Source organism: Pantherophis guttatus, chromosome 2, assembly GCF_059756535.1.
Source record: "Pantherophis guttatus breed Tessera chromosome 2, ASM5975653v1, whole genome shotgun sequence".
Classification (NCBI taxonomy): Eukaryota; Metazoa; Chordata; class Lepidosauria; order Squamata; family Colubridae; genus Pantherophis; species Pantherophis guttatus.
Window position 1 is genome coordinate 234204109 of NC_142064.1, and position 19901 is coordinate 234224009.

Sequence of the window (19901 nt, forward strand, 5' to 3'; positions counted from 1 at the left end):
CCGCATACACTCTACTAAAATCATCTTTGAATTTAAACATATAATAATAACATTCAGTTGAGTAGTACAGCAGAAAGACATCTAGCATGATCTGTTCTCTTCTGGCTCTCCAAAGAATATATACAAATATTGCATTTTGAGGCAACATCCTTGAGAAATTAATAGGTAGATTGCTTCAAGAATAACTTGGATCAATTGATCAAAACCATGATCAATTTGAAAATATGAATGCTATCTTGTACTACGGTACATAATATGCACTTAAATTTTAGTACAGGGAAATTACTTTCATATGCAGTTCTGTTCTATATACTTTATTTGCATTTGAGATGACTTGTATGTTCTGTTGTTCATGAGAAGAAGTGTAACTAATTTCAGATATCTGGAAAAATTGCAGTTAAGCACAATGTTTTTATCATATGTAATTCTACTATTAGTTGTCCGTACTTAGAGTAGATAATGAATTAAAGTAGTCTCTTATGAGCCTAAATTTAATGCAGTAATTAATGTAGTAATTAAATGCTCCACACATAATTTAAATCAATGTTTATGACCTTCTGTCTATGATAAATTACTCCTAATCCATCTTTACTTTTCGTTAATGCCTATATCTGTCCTTTAGTACAGAGTTCCTCAACCTTTCCAGATTTGTAAACTGGCAGTGGGGAGGAGGCAGTGGTGGGATTCAAGTCATTTAACAACCGGTTCTCTGCCCTAATGATTTCTTCCAACAACCAGTTTGCTAAACTGCTCAGAAAGTTAACAACCGGTTCTCCCGAAGTGGTGCGAACTGGCTGAATCCCACCACTGGGAGGAGGGGATAAATCCGTTCAAGCAGCATGCAAGTGTGCACCTGTGCACAGCTCCATTTGTGTGAGTGGTGGGCATGCTTGCATGCCACTCATGCAAATGGAGCACACGTGCAAATGGTTGCCCACTGTTTGCACAAGGGGTGATATGTGTGGGGGCTTGCCCGCTGCTTCAGGCAGTCTGGTTTTAAACTGTTCATAGCATGGTTGTGGGCCATGGCCCAGGGGTTGGGGATGCCTGCTATAGTAGATATATAACAGAATATATAACTGAAGAAAAATAAACAGAAAACTCTCTCTTTTTTTAAAAAAACAAGTTTTATTAAATTTTTCTTTCACATACATATTTTATGAACAGAGTGTTGACCAGGTCACATCTTATACTTCTTATATATTGATTTTTATAATCTATTCCAATCTTCCTTTTTGTTTTTTCCAAGTACAATTTACATATCTCAATTTCAGCCATAATATTCTTTTTTTATCTTATCTTAATCTCTTCTTAATACATAATATATAAACACCATCCTCCTTTCAATTCCTAATTTCTTAATGTAACATCAATTAATTATCTTATTTCTCCATTTATAAAATATATTTCTCAGAATCCCCATCACACTTTTTGGCTATGAACAATGTATTTCATCATATTCAATTCTTACATTGAAACCCTTTAACTTAATTGACCTTCCACACCTTATCTTAATCTCTTAGTACATGATAAGCAATATCACTGTCCTCCCTTAATTCCTGATTTCTTACTACAGCATCAATTAATTATTTTATTTCATCATTTACAAAATATTTTTTTTCAAAATTCCCATCGCACTTTTTAACATTTCAATTTTGTCTCTTAATTTCAGTTATTTTTATAATTAAACCAAATTGACACTTCATATTTCATCTGCTGTTCTATTTTACAATAAACAATATATATTATCATATTCACTTCTTACATTCACAATTAATAATATCAATACAGTTCCCTTAGATTTACTAATATATATCTTATTTCCCTTCCTACTTTCCACTATTCTTTCCATTTTAAACATTTTCTCTTGGTCTCTCCAAAATTCCACTTCTTAATAATTTTCTCCTTTCACCCCATTCTCTTAACTTCTTCTTCTTTTTTATTTTTATATTTATTGTATCTTTTCTCCTTAATCCTTTTTCTAACTTTTGAGTGTATTACTCGCATAATTCCCCCCAAACTTTTTCCTAATCTTTTTCCATTTCCTTCTCTTCCCTTTGATTGATTCTTTTTGGGGGGATATTCCCCTGTCCACTCTTTTTTTGCCACTGTAAATCCCATTGTAATCATCTAACTTTTTACATTCAATTCCTTTTCCTTCAACATTATTTTCTTGCTTCTCATTTATATTCTCTTTTTCCTGTTTTGTGTGTTCTAGCAAAATTTCTGACTTTTTGTTGCCCTTTAATGATTTACGCATGTTTTTAAACATCTCAATTTATTCCTCACAGAATAAATTTTCTTACTGCTCTTTTTTTAATTGTTTTAATTGTTTTAACCTGTAAAAATGAAGTGTTTTAATATTGTGTGTGACCAGCCATACACTAAATAATAAATAAATAAATAAATAAATAAATATTCCTCACACATCCAAGACTCCATATTATCAATTTAAAAAATTGTTAATATTTTAACTTATATTTAATTAAGATTTTAAAGTCCCTATAGTCTCTTTTTTATTTCCAGATAATATCCAGTTCAAATATTTGTCCAATCCACTTCAATTTAAAGCTTTGTTGCTTTCCACCTCTGTTGAAAGACGAGACCAAGCAATTTTAAAAAAAAGAAATACTCCTTAAAAGTTCTCACAGTTTCTTTTAGTAGTCAAGGTCACTGCTATTATTTTCTTCAATTTTCAGGCTAGTCTTGTAGTGCTTTCTTTCCACCAGCAGTTCTCTCTCTCCAATCCACAATGTTCTCAGAACAACAAAGTATCAAGCTTACAAAAATATTTTAAATCCACATAGAAAATACTTTCCCTCGTATTTCTTTTCCTTTTAGTATTTTTAGTTTCTCCAAATTCAGTTTTAAGTCCAGTTATAAAATTCCCTTTTTTGGGCTTTAATATTTTAACTTCCTCTTTGTTCTTCTCCCTCCATTAAAATTCCAAAGTGCCAATTAGATGCTCATTTCCGCTCTGCGACACCTTTGAAGGTTTTTTTTTATATATAAATTTCCTTTTTTACCTATGAGTTGGTCAATCACTCACCCGGTACCAGCACTCCATTCAAACACTGCTCCTGCACAAAAATCTTATTCTGGTTGCCCCAGCTTCAGAGCAGTAATTTTTTAATGGCCACCACCCCCACCGCCAGTTTGAAGAGCAGCCTCTGACCTTTCAAGGAACTTGCCTGTTCCTCTTGGTCATCTGAGGCACCTCTCCTTCTTCATCATCCCTACAGGACAGTTCCAGTCCGAAGACCCCCTGACAGCAGTTTGTCCAGCTGGATATTCATGGACCTCGATGGAGCCTGCTATTTTTCCAGCCAGTCTCGCTGCGATGTTTCCGGTTTCCTCTAATAGAAAACTCTCTTGTTGGATCAAGAATATTATTATCTGTAATACAGCAACTTTATATGTAAGAAGTGCTGGGAGTATATAAAGAGAATGTCAACTTCGAAGCAAACCTGGCAGGGGCCATTTATCTGTTTCTCAGTTGCCACACAGTGTGGGGAGGGGGGAAGCAGGATGGAATGCATTGCTAGACACAACACAGAGCTTTCTCTTGAGAACCAACAGGTGATGGATAAAATGGGGAAGGAGTGTCTGGAGAACCTGCCAATTAACCTAATTGGCCAATGTGACCTGTGACAATTGGAGACGTAGTTATTTCCTATTTTAATTATACTGAAACTGTGGGAAAGATTTAGAGTTGGTTTTACATTTGTCCATGCCAATATGATGTATCCAATAAGGAAGTCCTTTGAGGAAAATTCCAGTCTCAGAGTTCTGATTTGCTTAATTACCAAGAAATTACTCGTGGACTATTCTGTAAAATTCTAGTTATCTAGTTCACACTGAAGATTCAGAAGAATCTTGACAGACTTGAGTATTGGACTCTAACCAACAAGATGCATTTTAGTGGTGAAAAAAGTAAGGTACTGCATTTAGACAGGAAACCCAAATGCATAGATACAAAATAGATAGTACCTGGCTCAATGGTAGTAACTGTGAGAGAGATCTAAATGTCCTAGTGGACCACCCCTGGAGTATGAGCCAGCAATGTGCTGCAGCAGCCCAAAAAACCAATGCAGTTCTGGACATAGGAATAATATCAATATCACAAAAAGTGATAATGCTGCTTTATAATGCACTAGTGAGGCCAAACTTCTAATACTGTACACAGTTCTGGTCATCACAATACAAAAAATGCTGAGACCCTAGAAAGTGTTTCAGTATCAAAGTTGATAAAGGATCTGGGGGCTAAATCATATGATGAATGGTTGAGAAAGCTAGGTATGTCTAGCCCAGGGTTGTCAAACTCCTGGCCCACAGGCCAGATGTGTCACACACTGGCTACGCCCACGCCCAGTTTAGCGAAGGGGGAAAAAGTCCCAATACATCACGTGACGCTGCCGTGATGAAGCGAGTTTAGCTTGTTGAAGAGAAGGATTAGACGAATAATGACAACTGTCTTTAAGTACTTCAGAGGCTGTCACAGAGAAGAGGGGATTGACTTATTCTCCAAAGCACCTGAGGGAAAAATTTTCTGGAAGTGAGAGCAATAAATAGCTTGCCTCCTGGAGTTTTGGGTGCTTCCCAGAGTTGTGCTATGTATGTCATCCTGAGCTCCTGAAGGAAAGATGGTATACAAAGCTAAACAATAAATAGTAATTTGGAACGATAGTTCCAATCATTAATTCACATTGTGTTGTTTACATTAAAATGTACCGATTGTATCACTATATGTTATAATAAAAATCAAATTTAAAAAATAATAATAATAATTTGTACCTAAAGTTGCTGTTTTGCTACTGGGTAAACCACAGTTTTAAATTGTGTTTACAATCTTAAGAAGTATAGAACTACAGCGTTGTGTCTACTAGTACAACATAGTGTTAATTTTCAGCTGGCCAGAGAAGCAGTTAGAAACAGAAATTGATTCTGCTGAATAGTCTAAAATTTTGCATATATCTCAGTGCATGATGCAATATGTGATGACTTGAAGCATGAAGGGAAATCTATGGCTTTGATTTCTGTCATTTCAGTCTTTAATTAGAAATACAGCTGCAGAGATTAATTAAAGTTAGATGAAAAATCAATCCCATTGGTCCACTAGTAAGTTATATTAGTTAATATCAGCATGTCATCAACAAAAGATACCGGTTTGCATTAATTTTCTCTTGTCCCTGAATCTTCTCAATGTAACACAAATGGCCATGATCCTAAGCCTAAAGTCAATCGATACTTCAAAAATCTAGAATTGGAAAAGAACTTTCTGCTGAGAATAGAGAAAGGAGGTCTACGTATAGGAGCTGCTACAAATATATATGCTACTAGACTAAAAGGATCAAAAGAGAAAGAGTGAAAAAAGAGATGTCAATATTAGAAAGGATGTTTTCATAATAAAGTCAATTTAACTTACCATTTTAAAAACATCAGTTGAAAAATGTATGAATGGATTTTAAAATGGGTTCAACGTGTTTTAAAGTACTAATTAATGCAGAAAAATTAGCACTATAGAAAATCCAGTTTTATATTCAGCCATATTTCTCCACCATTTCTTCTATCTCAAAACGTAAAGCATAATGTACAATGGAAGAAAGTGACTTGGAACATGCTCTAACAACAGCAAAAAGAATAATCTCTAGAAGATGAAAAAATACTAAAGTTCTACAAGGAGTGTATTGGAATTCATATAGACGTGGTTTAGCATTTCTTGAGGAAACTATATGTTCTACTAATCAGAAAATGTCACTTTATGTCTCCCTTTGGAGAATATTCTTGGTGAACATTGTAACTGTAGTTTCCCCTTTTAATGATTTACAATTAGGCAAACTTGGAATATAGTTGTAATTACAGATTCTTAGATGTGTTTACTTGTATGGTACTTTTATTTATTTATTTTTTGCATGTGGCAAATTGTTCATTTTTATTTTATGTATAACTGTTTCAAAATGAATTAATAAAAACAATTTTACTTTTTAAAAAATCCCAGTTCCCAAGCCAAAATTTTAAAAAATGGGAAAAGCCAACAAAATGGAAATGAGGACATTAAATGTTTATCATGTATTCAACAGCCTTTAGTTCTATAAACAGCTTTTCATTTATAAAATCTACTAAAATATACTAAGCCTTTCTGTTATTTTGATCACATTTGCAATTTTGAGTTTACAATCATCAATATTTCATCTTCAGATTTTGTATAGCAACAATATAAAGTAAAATGGCAAAAACAAGCACTGGATAGCACCATCCACAGAGAACTCAAAATTCAGCTCTGTTTTCTCATGAGTTTTACATCAATACATTTTACATTCAGGTTTCATTTTCTCCAAGGCCAATTAATCATTTGTTGTTGTGCATCAGCATTTGTTTATTCTCTCTTTTTCATGATACTAAATCCCAGCTTGGTGGGCCTGTCAATCAGGCAACTTCTTAGGTTAATAAATGAGATGAGTATTTCTTAAAGAAACCAAGCTGAATGTTTATTTTAAATTTAAAGTATCCACCTCCTATTTCCACCAGGACAGGATCAAATACTTTGCAGCTCAAGATATAGCAGTGATTGGCATTATCTTCTTGTCTCCTCAAAAATAGCATGCCTAATACCCAAGGTTGGTGGAAAAACAAAAACAAAACAAAAACAACACAACACAACAACAACAAAAACACAGCAAAATACTTTGCTTCACACAAATGGTTTAAACAGGAACAATATGTGTCAGTTAAACATCTATTCCCTGTCCTAGCCCTGCACTTAAAATTTATTCTTCCTTATTTGGGACTTCTGCACTCAAATTATTCACGGGCCCTCTCCTCATTCTTCTGTTTTACAGCTCTCACAGAAGTGAAGTAATCGAATGTAATAATTATACCATTATGAAGCAAGTGTGGAATTAGCATTTGTTCCTGGGGAGTGTGAAGCAAATGGGTACTACTGGTGAATTAGTTAAAGGCACGCTAAGGCTGCAATTAGAGGCACATTTTATTTCTATTGATTTAAATTCCACTGGATTTAATTTAGATCCATAATCTTGGATGAGTCATAAATACCTTCAGAATATCTGTCACCCTGATAGCCTTGATGAGCTTGTTGCCTTTCAGTCCAGACTGAACCAATAAAGTGGCATGTAGAGAACAAAGTGACATTTCACCAAGTACAGAACAGGCAGATAACCAACAGATAAAGCACTCCTTTCTAGCAGTGCTAGAAAAACATAGACTGATGTAAAGATCAAGAGACTCTGACCTTTTTTATTAAGCCCTTGAAGCAGTGTTGGAATTCATTTTTTTTACTACCGGTTCTGTGGGCGTGGCTTGGTGGGTGTTGTGTGGCTTGCTGGGTTGGCTTGGTGGGCGTGGCAGGGGAAGGATACTGCAAAATCTCCATTCCCACCCCACTCCAGGGGAAGGATACTGCAAAATCCCCATTCCCTCCCCACTCCAGGGGAAGGATATTGCAAAATCCCCATTCCCTCCCAACTCCTAGGGGAAGGATATTGCAAAATCTCCATTCCCAACCCACTCTGGGGCCAGCCAGAGATGGTATTTGCTGGTTCTCCAAACTACTCAAAATTTCCGCTACGGGTTCTCCAGAACCTGTCAGAACCTGCTGAATAGCACTCCTGCCCTTAAGACACTGAGCATATTTGATCCATTATGATGCTATGAGGCCTGTTTTGGACTTTCCAAAACCTCCTTCTTGTAGTTGCCCATGGTTGCCAAATGGGTTCCATGACCCTAAATACAGTTACGGATGGTTTGGTTATGAACAACGACAGCCCTACATTTGAAATTCAGTAGAACCTAAAAAGCAATTTATATATATTTATATATTTGGGCCCTGTTAAGATTTGACACGTAAAGGTTGCAATGCTATCCACATAAAAAGTAAAATATAGAGGCATACCTATATATAGGCATACCTTTTACCTTGCTGTAGAGGTTCAGTGCCTTTTTCCCAATTAATAACAGCCTTGGGAGAGGCACTGGGTTTGCATCCAATAGTTACTTCACCTCCCACATGGACAACTGATGTTTTTTTCATGGGATGTTTAGAAAAATCAGGAGCTGAAGCTATAAATAATCAATCAATCAATCAATCAATCAATTGAAACAACTTTGAGCTGTGGAACAAAACCTGAAGCTCCAAGTCATATATGATCCCATCAAAAGTGTTGGGGGTGGCCTTTAGCGGCTCTCCATGATTTCATAAAAGGAACTTATAAAACATATTAAAAAGATCCATATTAAGAGCACTAAATCAATAATTTGAATAAGGCAATTGACATAAAAATAACATATTTGAAATATTGAATAACTAAATAATTAAATAATGAAGGATTATACGTTGAACAAGCAAATAATGGAAGATTTTAATTTAACATAAAAATTTGTATTATTATTAGAATTATATAAATTTGTTAAATGTAATAAATATGATTAATAATACTCTATTTGTATTAAAAGGTATGACACTTAGAATAGGGGGATTAGCAAAAAATGACACATGGAAATATTGAATAACTAAATAATGAAAGATTATAATTTAATAAAAATATGTACAGTATATTATTACTAGAATTATATAAGATTGTTAAATGAAACAAATATAATTAATACGATTTTATTTGTATCAAAATGTATGACGCTCCGCTTTGTATCAAAATGTATGATGCCACACTGTTCACACATTAATATGTTTCTAAAAAATAAAAAACTTCAAGTAAAAAAAAGAGCACTAAATCAATAATTTGGATTAACATGTACACTTCTCTAGTTTACAGCATATAGGGTATGTTTTCCTTACAAAATATCTAGTTAAAATATAATCCTGGATCCCCAAAACATATGTCCTCTAAAGAATATTTTGACATTTCTTAGAAATGAACGGGGCTGCAATCGTACACATATTAACTGGGAGCAAGATCCACTAAATTCAATTATTTTTATTTTTGAATAGAGCACTACAAATACTTCTTTTTTCCTTATGACATGCATGCATTTTCTTCTTTAAGACTGTCTTTCTAATCAATTTTTAAGAAATGTTACTTGTTTAAATCTCTATTGTCCTATTTATCTTTTTTCAGCTTTAAACTTACCCAGGACTCTTAGCTCAGCATTGGAATAAATGGAATCATAATTGTTTTCTGCAACACACTGATAGAGACCAGAATCTGACATGTTCAGCATACTTATAGTAAGAGTGCCATTTTCAATTTGAATTCTTTCCTACAAAAATAAAAAAGCCATATAAATAAGAAAGTACAAAAGCAAATTAGTCCAATGCCTGCGTTGTTGTTGACAGATCTTTTATGATATAACTTTTGTGGATTGTTGTTAGCTGCCCAGAATTTGTCTGTAAGATGGGCAGCCATATAAATCATTGAATGACTAATAAAATACATGTTAAAAGTGGTCTCTGTTTAGAATAGAATAGAATAGAATTCTTTATTGGACACACAAGGAATTTGTCTTTGGTGCATCGGTTCTCAGTGTACATAAAAGAAAAGATACATTTGTCAAGAATCATAAGGTACAACACTTAATGATAGTCATAGGAAACAAATAAGCAATCAAATCATATTAGGAAACAGTCAATATAAATTGTACGGATACCAGCAACAAGGTTACAGTCATACAGTCATAAGTGGGAGGAGATGGGTGATAGGAACGATGAGAAGATTAATAGTAATGCAGACTTAATAACTAGTTTGATAGTGTTGAGGGAATGATTTGTTTATCAGAGTGATGGCTTTCAGGAAAAAACTGTTCTTGTCTCTAGTTGTTCTGATGTGCAGTGCTCTATAGTGTCATTTTGAGGGTAGGAGTTGAAACAGTTTATGTCTAGGATGCGAAGGGTCTGTAAATATTTTCACAGCCCTCTTTTTGACTTGTGCATGCAGTATACAGGTCCTCAATGGAAGGCAGGTTGGTAGTAATTATTTTTTCTGCAATTCTAATTATCCCCTGAAGTCTGTGTTTGTCTTGTTGGGTTGCAGAACCAAACCAGACAGTTATGGAGGTGCAGATGACAGACTCATCTGTTTGAATGGGAAGGAAGCATTTCAAATTTTCCAACTTCATGTGTGCCCCTAAACATTACAACCTTTGCTCCATGAGCTGCATTGCTTGCTAATTTGCCTGATATTGTTTTTGACCTTTAAAACCCTTCATGGTTATCTGAGGGACCACCTCCAATTACAACTATCTGTTCATCAACTCTTGCAGAGAAGGCACATGGTGGATCCCATCTGCCAGGTGGGCCCTCTTTTGTGGTTCCCACATTATGAAATCTTCTCCCAAAAGTGAGAGTAGCTCCATTTCTCTCAATATTCCATAAATTTCTAAAACCTGACCTGCGGGTCCTAGAGAACCAGGAAGATTTTGTATTGGCTCCCTTGTGGCGGTTAATATGATTGTCTCCTATTTTGTGTGCTTCTTTTTTTTTTTTTAAATTTGATTTATATGCCGCCCTTCTCCGGAGACTCAGGGCGGCTTACAATGCGTTAAGCAATAGCCTTCATTCTTTTGTATGTTTTATACAAAGTCAGCTTATTGCCCCCACAAACTGGGTCCTCATTTCACCTACCTTAGAAAGGATGGAAGGCTGAGTCAACCTTGAGCCTTGGAGAGATTCGAACCAGCAGAAATTGCAGGCAGCTGTGTTAATTACAGGGTGCACTAAACCCCTGTACTATCAAGGCTCTTTTATTGTGATATTTAATTGTGACTGTTTTATACATATTTATTGTTTTTAAATTGTGTCCTATGCCACCCAGAATCATTTTCTTGTGAGATGCCCAGCTGTAAAAAAATGATAAATAAATCATGTTCACCCATCCTTTTCCATTCAGTGAATAAGTCTAGATTTCATGTCCAAGTTCTCTTAATGATCATTATATGGTCCCTAATTCTGGGTCTATGCTTTACAAGTAAATGTATAATTATTTTAAACAAAGTCAATTGCGTCCAGTTGTCATATCCTTTGTGAAGATAATAGTACCATCAAGGCCCTTTTAAAAATAATTTAGCTTTTTTTTTTTTTTTAATTTGATTTATATGCCACCCTTCTCTGGAGACTCAGGGCGGCTTACAATGCATTAAGCAATAGCCTTCATACTTTTGTATATTTATACAAAGTCAGCTTATTGCCCCCACAAACTGGGTCCTCATTTTACCTACCTTAGAAAGGATGGAAAGCTGAGTCAACCTTGAGCCTGGTGAAATTCAAACTTACAGTAATTGCAGACAGCTGGTGTTAATCACAATGCTTTTAGTCTGCTGAGCCACCAGGCCCTAAATCCTTTAGTTGGCACTAAATCCTTTATAGAATTATCCCCTTAGAACTGACCCATTCCAATTTTGCTTAGCTTGTCATTTTGATGGGAATTCACCCTCTGGTTGCATGGCTACTATAGAAAAACTAATTAACATCACTTCAGTAGTTTTTAGTGTTAGAGAATAGGCTATTTACTAAATATTTTCTCAGTGCTTTAGTCTACCTTCAAGTTTAAAATATCCTTAGAATAAATTCCCTTCTCTCACACATATTGACATATCAGAATATTTAATTCTGGCATTTCTTATCATGTGAAAGTCAACCTCCCAATCTTTCTTTTGAGCTAAAAAAAACAACAACAGTTTAGTGAATAAATACACACAGGACTAAAAACAATTGGCAGATGAACAAAACAAGTTCAGGATATCTGAACCAACAAAAGTAGATACACAACAAACCTAAAATAAGAAAGGGCCTGGTGGCTCAGCAGACTGAAAGCATTGTGATTAACACCAGCTGTCTGCAATTACTGTAAGTTCGAATCTCACCAGGCTCAAGGTTGACTCAGCCTTCCATCCTTTCTAAGGTAGGTAAATTGAGGACCCAGTTTGTGGGGGCAATAAGCTGACTTTGTATAAATATACAAAAGTATGAAGGCTATTGCTTAACGCATTGTAAGCCGCCCTGAGTCTCCGGAGAAGGGCGGCATATAAATCAAATAAAAAAAAATAAAAAAAAATATTTTATTATTCTGTTACTGAAAAGATGGTGAGAGTTGGATCATATATCCACATAATGCTAAAACCACCGAATCACAGATGGAAATTAATTTGTATAGATTTAAAAAGTATGTTCTTCATATATTAATTATTAATTAATTAATTATTAATTAATTAATTTATTATTATTTATTATAAACTAATTAACTTCATATATTTAATTTAGGCTTCAAAATATGAATTCAACATTGTATAATAGACATATGGATCTGTCTGTCTGATGGGTCAGACATAATTATTTATCCAGAAATCTCTGCAGGGGGTGGAATATGTGTGATGTTTCCATACAAACCAGAATTCCATGTTTTCAGGAATTCTGAACAGCATAGAAGTCTCCGTAGGACAATGTAAATTAAAAGTTTCCTTCGTGCAGAAATCCATACCATTATGAAGACACTTAGGAGAAGTTTTCTTAGTTGTGCTACAATCAGGGGTGAAATCCAGCAGGTTCTGACAGGTTCTGGAGCATCAGTAGCAGAAATTTTGAGCAGTTCGGAGAACAGGCAAATACCACTTCTGGCTGGCCCCAGAGTGGGGTGGAAATGGAGATTTTGCAATATCCTTCCCCCAGGAGTGGGGAGGGAATGGGGATTTTGTAGTATCCTTCCCCTGGCGTGAGATGGGAATGGAGATTTTGTAGTATCCTTCCCTTGCCATGCCTACAAAGTCACACCACACCCACCAAGCTAAGCCCACAGAACTGGTAGTAAAAAAAATTGGATTTCACCACTGGCTACACTCATACATTACATGATCCTTACTTTTTCATATGGTGCATAACTATATTAGAAAACTTATTATCACAAGATGGGCTGATGGCTTAATTTTTTAAAAACAAATCCTGGTCTTTTTTCCTATTTAGTGCTTGCCTCAAAAGAAACCAGGATCACTTAGCTTATTGTAGCAAGATGTTGTTGTTTTTTAAGAGCACTAAAAGAAGGGCTGAGCTTCTGGTAGAATTAACATATTTATTTGAACAAACAAATAGGTGGAGATGCATCTTGTTTAGCACTATAGCTGTAGTTACGAGTTAAAAGATAAAAGCATCTAAAATCAAATGCTGATTTTCAAATGAATCCAAATCTAATGCAAATCTTACCTCTGATGTAAGTGGTTTACCATTTTTAAACCAATTATATGAAGGTTTTGGTTTGCCAGTTGCTTCACATTCCCAAACTAAAGTTTCATAAAGAGACAGTTGTGTATTCTCAATGTTTTTGTTCCATTCTGGAACAGCTGTAGCAATAAAAAAAAATATTGTAACTGTTTTAGTGTAAATTATCCCAAGGTTTTGGCAGTGTAATCAATCAAAAACATAAACTGACTTTAACATATGTATTTTTTTTTTCAAACCCCCACCCCCAGCCACATACATTTTAAGGAGGTTATTTGTATATGAAACTCCACAATTTGAATATAAAAATAGATTTTTCTTTCTGTGACTCTGCTAACATTTCTGTCCTTTTCTCAATCTATTGCATCTGATACATCCATCATTCTGGCTTTGATCTAATCATCCTAATCTGAAATACTGACCACTGAAATATTGCAAGTTTTCAAACATTATGACAATCTAAACATATCCTCCTTTTGATTTAGTGTGTTGCATGAATTCAGCTATTGTTTCAGTAAGTCATTGTTAAACAAACTACGGGTTAGAGAGAAATGAGAATCCAAACATATTACATAATGCTATTTGTCCAGAGCAGTAGATTCAAATAGTAAAATATCTGAGTTCTTTAAAGTGAACCTTTTTATATTAACCCTTATTTTCCTAATCTTCAATGATAGACAGTCTAAAATAGATTTTAAGTTTCAACTCTCCAATCATTTTAATGAGCTCAAGTATTTCACTCCTGTGAAATAAATATTTAAATATCCCCCCTCCCAAACATAACTAGCATTGTGCTTTTAACCAACTTAGTTTGCTCACCATATGTAAACAGATGGCCCCGTGCAATATTGCTTCCCTGTACATTTCTTGCAATACATTCATAAAAACCTTCATCTTCCTGCTGAAAATCTGGGATTTCAAGGATTCCTTTAGATGTGCTGATTTTTCTGGCTAATGGAATACCATCAGATCTCTTCCAAGTGATATTGGGAACAGGACTAAATGAATGTGAGATATTAGAAAATGCAGGAGCAGACAACTTTAAAGCAAAATTGTTAATGCAAAATTGTGTTCTCTTGAACAGTACAGTTAAATACTATAGAAATTATTTTGAATGAAAATGGACTTATTGATTGGTTTTAATAAATATTATAGATAACAAATAACTGATGAACATCTTGGGGAGGAATGATTCTAGACTTTCTTGAAGAAATTCTAGTGACTGTAGAAGCCTGCTGTGCTTATTTTGCTGAAGATGCTCCATCTTTGACCTTGTCGCTATTCAAAATAGAAGGAAAGTGCTACTGATTTAGCCGCATCTTCCTTATTTATAGTAGCAGAGGTATTAACAGAAGAGATGATATTATTACAACTTGATTTACATACTGAATTTTGACGCTGTATTTTTTACACACACAGGAAAGACCATCTAGGGGGAAATGCATGTACATTATCCAAACATAATCTTTTGATCCAGATTGTGTACTGGATTTGCAAACTGGAACAAACTGATGCTATATAAAGTGGATAGTGGCATCCATAGGGGCTGGACTTTTTTCTGTCTTTATTAGATTATAATAAGAACAATCTTCTTGATGCAGAATAATATTTGGAAACCAATTTCTGCCTAGAGTAGCCCCATGGTGAGATAGGCAGCAAATACATTTAATAATAATAACAATAATAATAATAAGAATGCAAAAGGCAGAGTGAAATTCGAGTATTTATTCACAGGACAGTCTCTCCCTTCACCCACTTTATCCCCTCTCATGTGTTTTCCACAAAACTGGAACTTCAAAATTGGGTGAGTGAAGATGATGGTATCTTCCCATCAGATCATTTTGCAGGTCCAATGTGTGACCTCTGGTGTACATCCAATTCTCAGAAACTTGGTTTGGGCTTACAGTTGCCATGGATGTCATAAATTCTCCCATACCATCTGGGGCAAATTGAAATTTCCTCAAAATTAAAAGATACACCTGCCACCCTGGGTGATGGAATTTAGCAGCTCAGGAAGGAATGTCATTGAATAAAAAGGAGTCCAGTATAGTAGAAAGAAGCCCAACTGCTTCCTAGAGCTCATCTTAAACCAGATGCTCTCATATCCAGTTGTCTGAAACCCACAGCCTCTGAAAACCATTGTTCCTATAAATGAGAAGGGCCTCCCCACCCCGTTGCCTTGGGTTTGCAGCTTGTGTGAAACCTAAAGGCATATCTCCAAGAAGTGAAACCTCTCCTTCAGACCCACCCAGGCCTCAGTTTTACCTGCCAGATTAGTTGCCTTATCCACAATTAAAACATTGTCTTATTACATAACATTTTTCCATTCAGTAACAGCCCAGGACCACAAAGAATCTGAAGGCATGACTTCAGGGATATTGCCTGAGGACTGGAGGCCAGGACAGGTCTTGACTCTGGCTCTCAGCCTCCATCTGAGTGGCCAGTCCTCAGCTTCCCACCATTGGTTATTGTAAACTACTCAGAATCACTCTGGATAGTGAGATGGACAGCATATGAATTTAATAAATCTCTTTCTTTCTCTATCAGGGCCATAATAAAACTGCCTATCTTTTCTTTTACCTTTTGGTCCTCCACCCTCACTATTCCACTTCCATGCCATAGAGCACACATTCTCTCCTTGTATTGTGTTGTGTTATGTTCTATCCTTCTCTTTTTCCCCACAACAGTCCTGTGAGATAAGTTGGGCTGAGAAAGAGTGACTGGTCCAAAGTCACCCAGCTGGTTTTCGTGGCTAAGGAGAGACTAGAATTCACAGCTTCATGGTTTCTAGGCCAGCACCTTCACCACTATGACCAAACTGGCTCCTTTTTTCCTTCCTTTGGAGGTTTTAAACATGTGTTGCATCTACTGTTATAGAATTGTCAGTGATTTGCAAAGCTTGAAATGAAGTCCATAATCCTCAACTGCATTATATTCCCAGCTGCATATTTATCTTTCCTTAAAACTTCTGAATGAAACTAATTAGCCATAAATAGCACTGCTAGAACACAATTTCCCAACTGTAGTTTTTAATATAACAATTTAAAATAAATTATTTTAGATGTTTATAAAATACATTGGGTGTTTGATTCGTGCAATTATTTTTAAGTATACAAATGGGCCTCTTGAATTTGGACTTTAAGAGCCTTAATAAAGTTCCCTTTCAAAGGTTCTTCAGCAAAGTTAGCATTTGTGTTGTAAGAAGAACTGTCTTTTTATGAAATGCTAAAGTCTAAAACAAAGCGGAAATAAAAAAAACAAAAAGCAAGAAATAGAGACCCTCAATATTCTATATTAGAACTAGCCTTTTTAATATGTTCTCTGATTGTTTTAATTTAGGAGTAAGTTGGCCAAGTCTGCAGATAATAGCAAATTATCCAGGATGATGAAAACCAAAAATGATTGTGAAGCGTTTAAGAAAGATGTCTTTAAACTAGCTTATGGTCAAGCAAATTGCAAAAATGATTTAATTTAAACAAATGGAGGAAAACTCAGTATGGACTGTTTATAACTAACCAAGGAAAGGGTCATAGTGGATACTTCTATGAAGATGTGCAGCAGATATAAAGAAGTTCTATTCTAGTGATCATTAGGAAAGGGATTATGAATCAAAGGACTAACATTGTCATGCCCTCATAATATATATGTATATATTTAGTGTATTGGTAACCAAAGTATCTACTAGAATTTTGATTGATAGGCTTAAAATAGATCTGGAAAAAGTGCAGAAGAGGACAACAAAAAGAATAGCGACTCAAGTGTAAGAAACACTTTAGCTGAGAAAAAGTTTGGGACTCTTTAGCTGAGAAAAAATGATTGAGAGGAAACCCGATGAAAATAAATAATTTTAATGCTCACTAATAAGTTATTGCAAGCAGAAGATAAACTCCAGCAATGCCCGGGAGATGAGGCGTCCAAACAACAGTGGTTGATGACGAGACATAGATTGAACTTATTGGACCAGGAGGAAATGGCACAGAAAATAAAAAGATCCAAGCACTATTGTTTTGAAAACGCTAACAAGTCGGGGAGATGGCTGGCGTATAAACTAAAAAAAGAGAAGGAAAAAAACCAAATACTAGTATTAGAAGACTCTCAGGGCAACTTGCTGACGAAGGAAGAAGATAAATTAGAGAGTATAAGAAAGTTTTACGAAGATTTATACAAAAATGAAGGAATAGCGACAAGCAAGGTAGAACAGTATTTGTGGGCAGCTAAACTACCGCTAATTTCTGAAGAAGAAAAGGAAAGGTTAAATGAAAAGATTACTATAGAGGAACTAAAAACGGCCCTTTCTAAAATAAAGAAGAATAAAACTCCAGGCCCAGATGGTCTCCCCGGGGAAATATACCAAAAATTTGATGATACCTTAAAATTAGAGCTGTTAGAAATATTAAATGAGGCCCTGGCGGGTATCACAATCCCAGATTCGTGGAGGGAAGCGTATTTGACGCTTATACTGAAAGAAGGTGCCGATCCGAAACAGATATCCAACTACAGACCTATCTCATTGCTGAACGCAGATTATAAACTGTTCATGAATATAATTGCAGAGAGGTTCAAAAAAATTTTAAATCTGTGGATTCATAAAGACCAAAATGGCTTTCTCCCAGGGAGACAGATCAGAGACAACTTGAGGATAGTCTTAAACACCTTTGAATATTACGAACAACATCCCGAAAACAGCTGGCTTTAATGTTTGTTGATGCCCAAAAGGCATTTGATAACTTGAATTGGACCTTCATGATAAATCAAATTGATCTAATGGGATTCGGTACCAACTTTAGGAAGATGATTGAGAACATATATAAAAACCAGAGGGCAAACATACTAGTGAATGGAGATAGAACCCAGCTGTTTCAGATTCAAAAAGGAGTGAGGCAGGGATGCCCTTTATCTCCCTTACTACATATCTTGGCACTAGAGGTGCTACTTAGAAAGATAAGAGCCAACAAAGAGATTAAAGGATTAAAGATTAGGAACGAAACCTTTAAAACCCAAGCTTTCGCGGACGACGTAGCCCTCATAATGGAAGACCCATTAGAATCTGGTGTAAAATTATTGCAGGAAATCCAGGAGTATGGAGAAGTGGCGGGCCTAAAACTTAATAAGAACAAAACTAAAATGATTGTGAAAAACATGACAGATCTACAAAAGGAAGAATTGGAAGAATCATTAGGCCTCCAGACAGTTAGGAAAATAAAATACCTGGGAATATGGATTACCGCGAGATTCTCCTCACTAAAAGAGGATAATTATATTCCCCTTCTACATAAAACACACCAAGACCTAGAAAGATGGAAAAAGCTCAAATTGTCTCTGATGGGTAAAATTGCAGCGATCAAAAGAACATCTTACCAAAAATTCTCTTTCTTTTTCAAAACATTCCGCTATCACTAGACAAAAAATTCTTTTTGGAACTGAACAAATACATCAGGAACTTTTTGTGGGAGGGTAAGAAATCGAGGATTTCTTTTAAGATACTCCAAGGGAAAAGGAATTTGGGAGGCTTTGGGCTCCCTGACTGGGAACTATATCAAAAGGCCGCAAAATTAATTTGGATCAAGGAGTGGATCAAGTTACAGGATAGGAGAACCCTGATCTTGGAAGGACATGACCTCCTAGAAGGATGGCACTCCCATCTCTGGGATATAAAGAATAAGAAAAAATCCTATTTCCATAAACACAAAATCAGGGAGACCCTCATTCGTACGTGGGACGAAATTAGACAGAAGATCTATTCTAAGGTACCCATTTGGCTTTCTATTATGGAATCGTTGGCGACTCCAAACAGGAGAGATGATTATAAATGGGGTACATATAAGGACATCCTCAATGAAGAAGGGAAACTTAAATCGCTGGAGCTATTGAGGGATCAGGGCTTTAGTGTGGATTGGTGGAACTATATTCGGATCAACTCAAGATTCCAAAAAGACAGAGATAAATTCGGAATAGCAGCGAAACATGGAAACTTTGACAAAATTATTTGGGGACCAGAAAAAAAAATGTTAACCAAAATTTATCACTTTTTATTAGATGAAGATAAGGCAGAGTCCATAGCAAAAAGACAATTGAACATCTGGGAAAAAAATCTAGGACATAGACTAAATTTCAATGACTGGGAGATAGCTTGGAATAGAAACTACAAAATAACCAAATCCACAACATTTAGGGAAAATCACTATAAATTGCTACATAGGTGGTATCTAGCCCCAGCGAGGCTAGCTAAGATGTTCCCAAATCTCTCTCCCATATGTTGGAAATGTGGAAAATCGGTCGGCACCTTTTATCACCTATGGTGGACCTGCCCTGAGACTAAAAAGTACTGGTCCAAAATCCAACATTGGCTCTGTGAAATAACAGGACAGGAGGTAGCCCTAGCTCCGGAACTTTTCCTCCTAGGCATAACTGAAGAGGGCTTAAACAACAACAAAACCCAACTGATAATTCAGATTATAACTGTGGCTAGATTAGCCTTCGCAAAATGGTGGAAAAACAAACTTATACCCTCAGAAGAAACTCTAATAAATAAGATCTTAGAGTGCGCAGAAATGGCGAAACTGTCAGGCGAGTTAAAAAATGAGGACAACTTAAGATATTATGATGTATGGGGTATCTGGTACCACTGGCTTAAAAATAAGACGAAAACATGACTTTAGAATTTTGACCTGGCACATCTACTATAGCCATATTGTATAGTATCATGTATAGTTAAGATTGAAGC

At 35.6% G+C, this 19901-nt stretch overlaps 1 protein-coding gene across 12 annotated transcripts in view; it reads right to left on the reverse strand.

The window, feature by feature from the left end:
• Nucleotides 1–19901, reverse strand: part of CNTN6 (contactin 6) — a 229013-nt gene that overhangs the window by 55724 nt on the left and 153388 nt on the right. For 11 of the 12 annotated variants that reach the window (XR_004595209.3, XM_034440535.3, XM_034440534.3 and 8 more), the window contains 4 exons: nt 13997–14175; nt 13163–13299; nt 9105–9234; nt 7929–8079 (listed from right to left, as the gene is read on the reverse strand). Coding sequence is in view for 11 of the 12 variants with exons in the window: in XM_034440535.3 (XP_034296426.2) it covers nt 7929–8079; nt 9105–9234; nt 13163–13299; nt 13997–14175 (597 nt within the window). In the remaining variant the exon portion in view is untranslated. The remainder of the gene's footprint in view (nt 1–7928; nt 8080–9104; nt 9235–13162; nt 13300–13996; nt 14176–19901) is intronic. The other variant, XM_060684313.2, reaches the window with a different exon arrangement.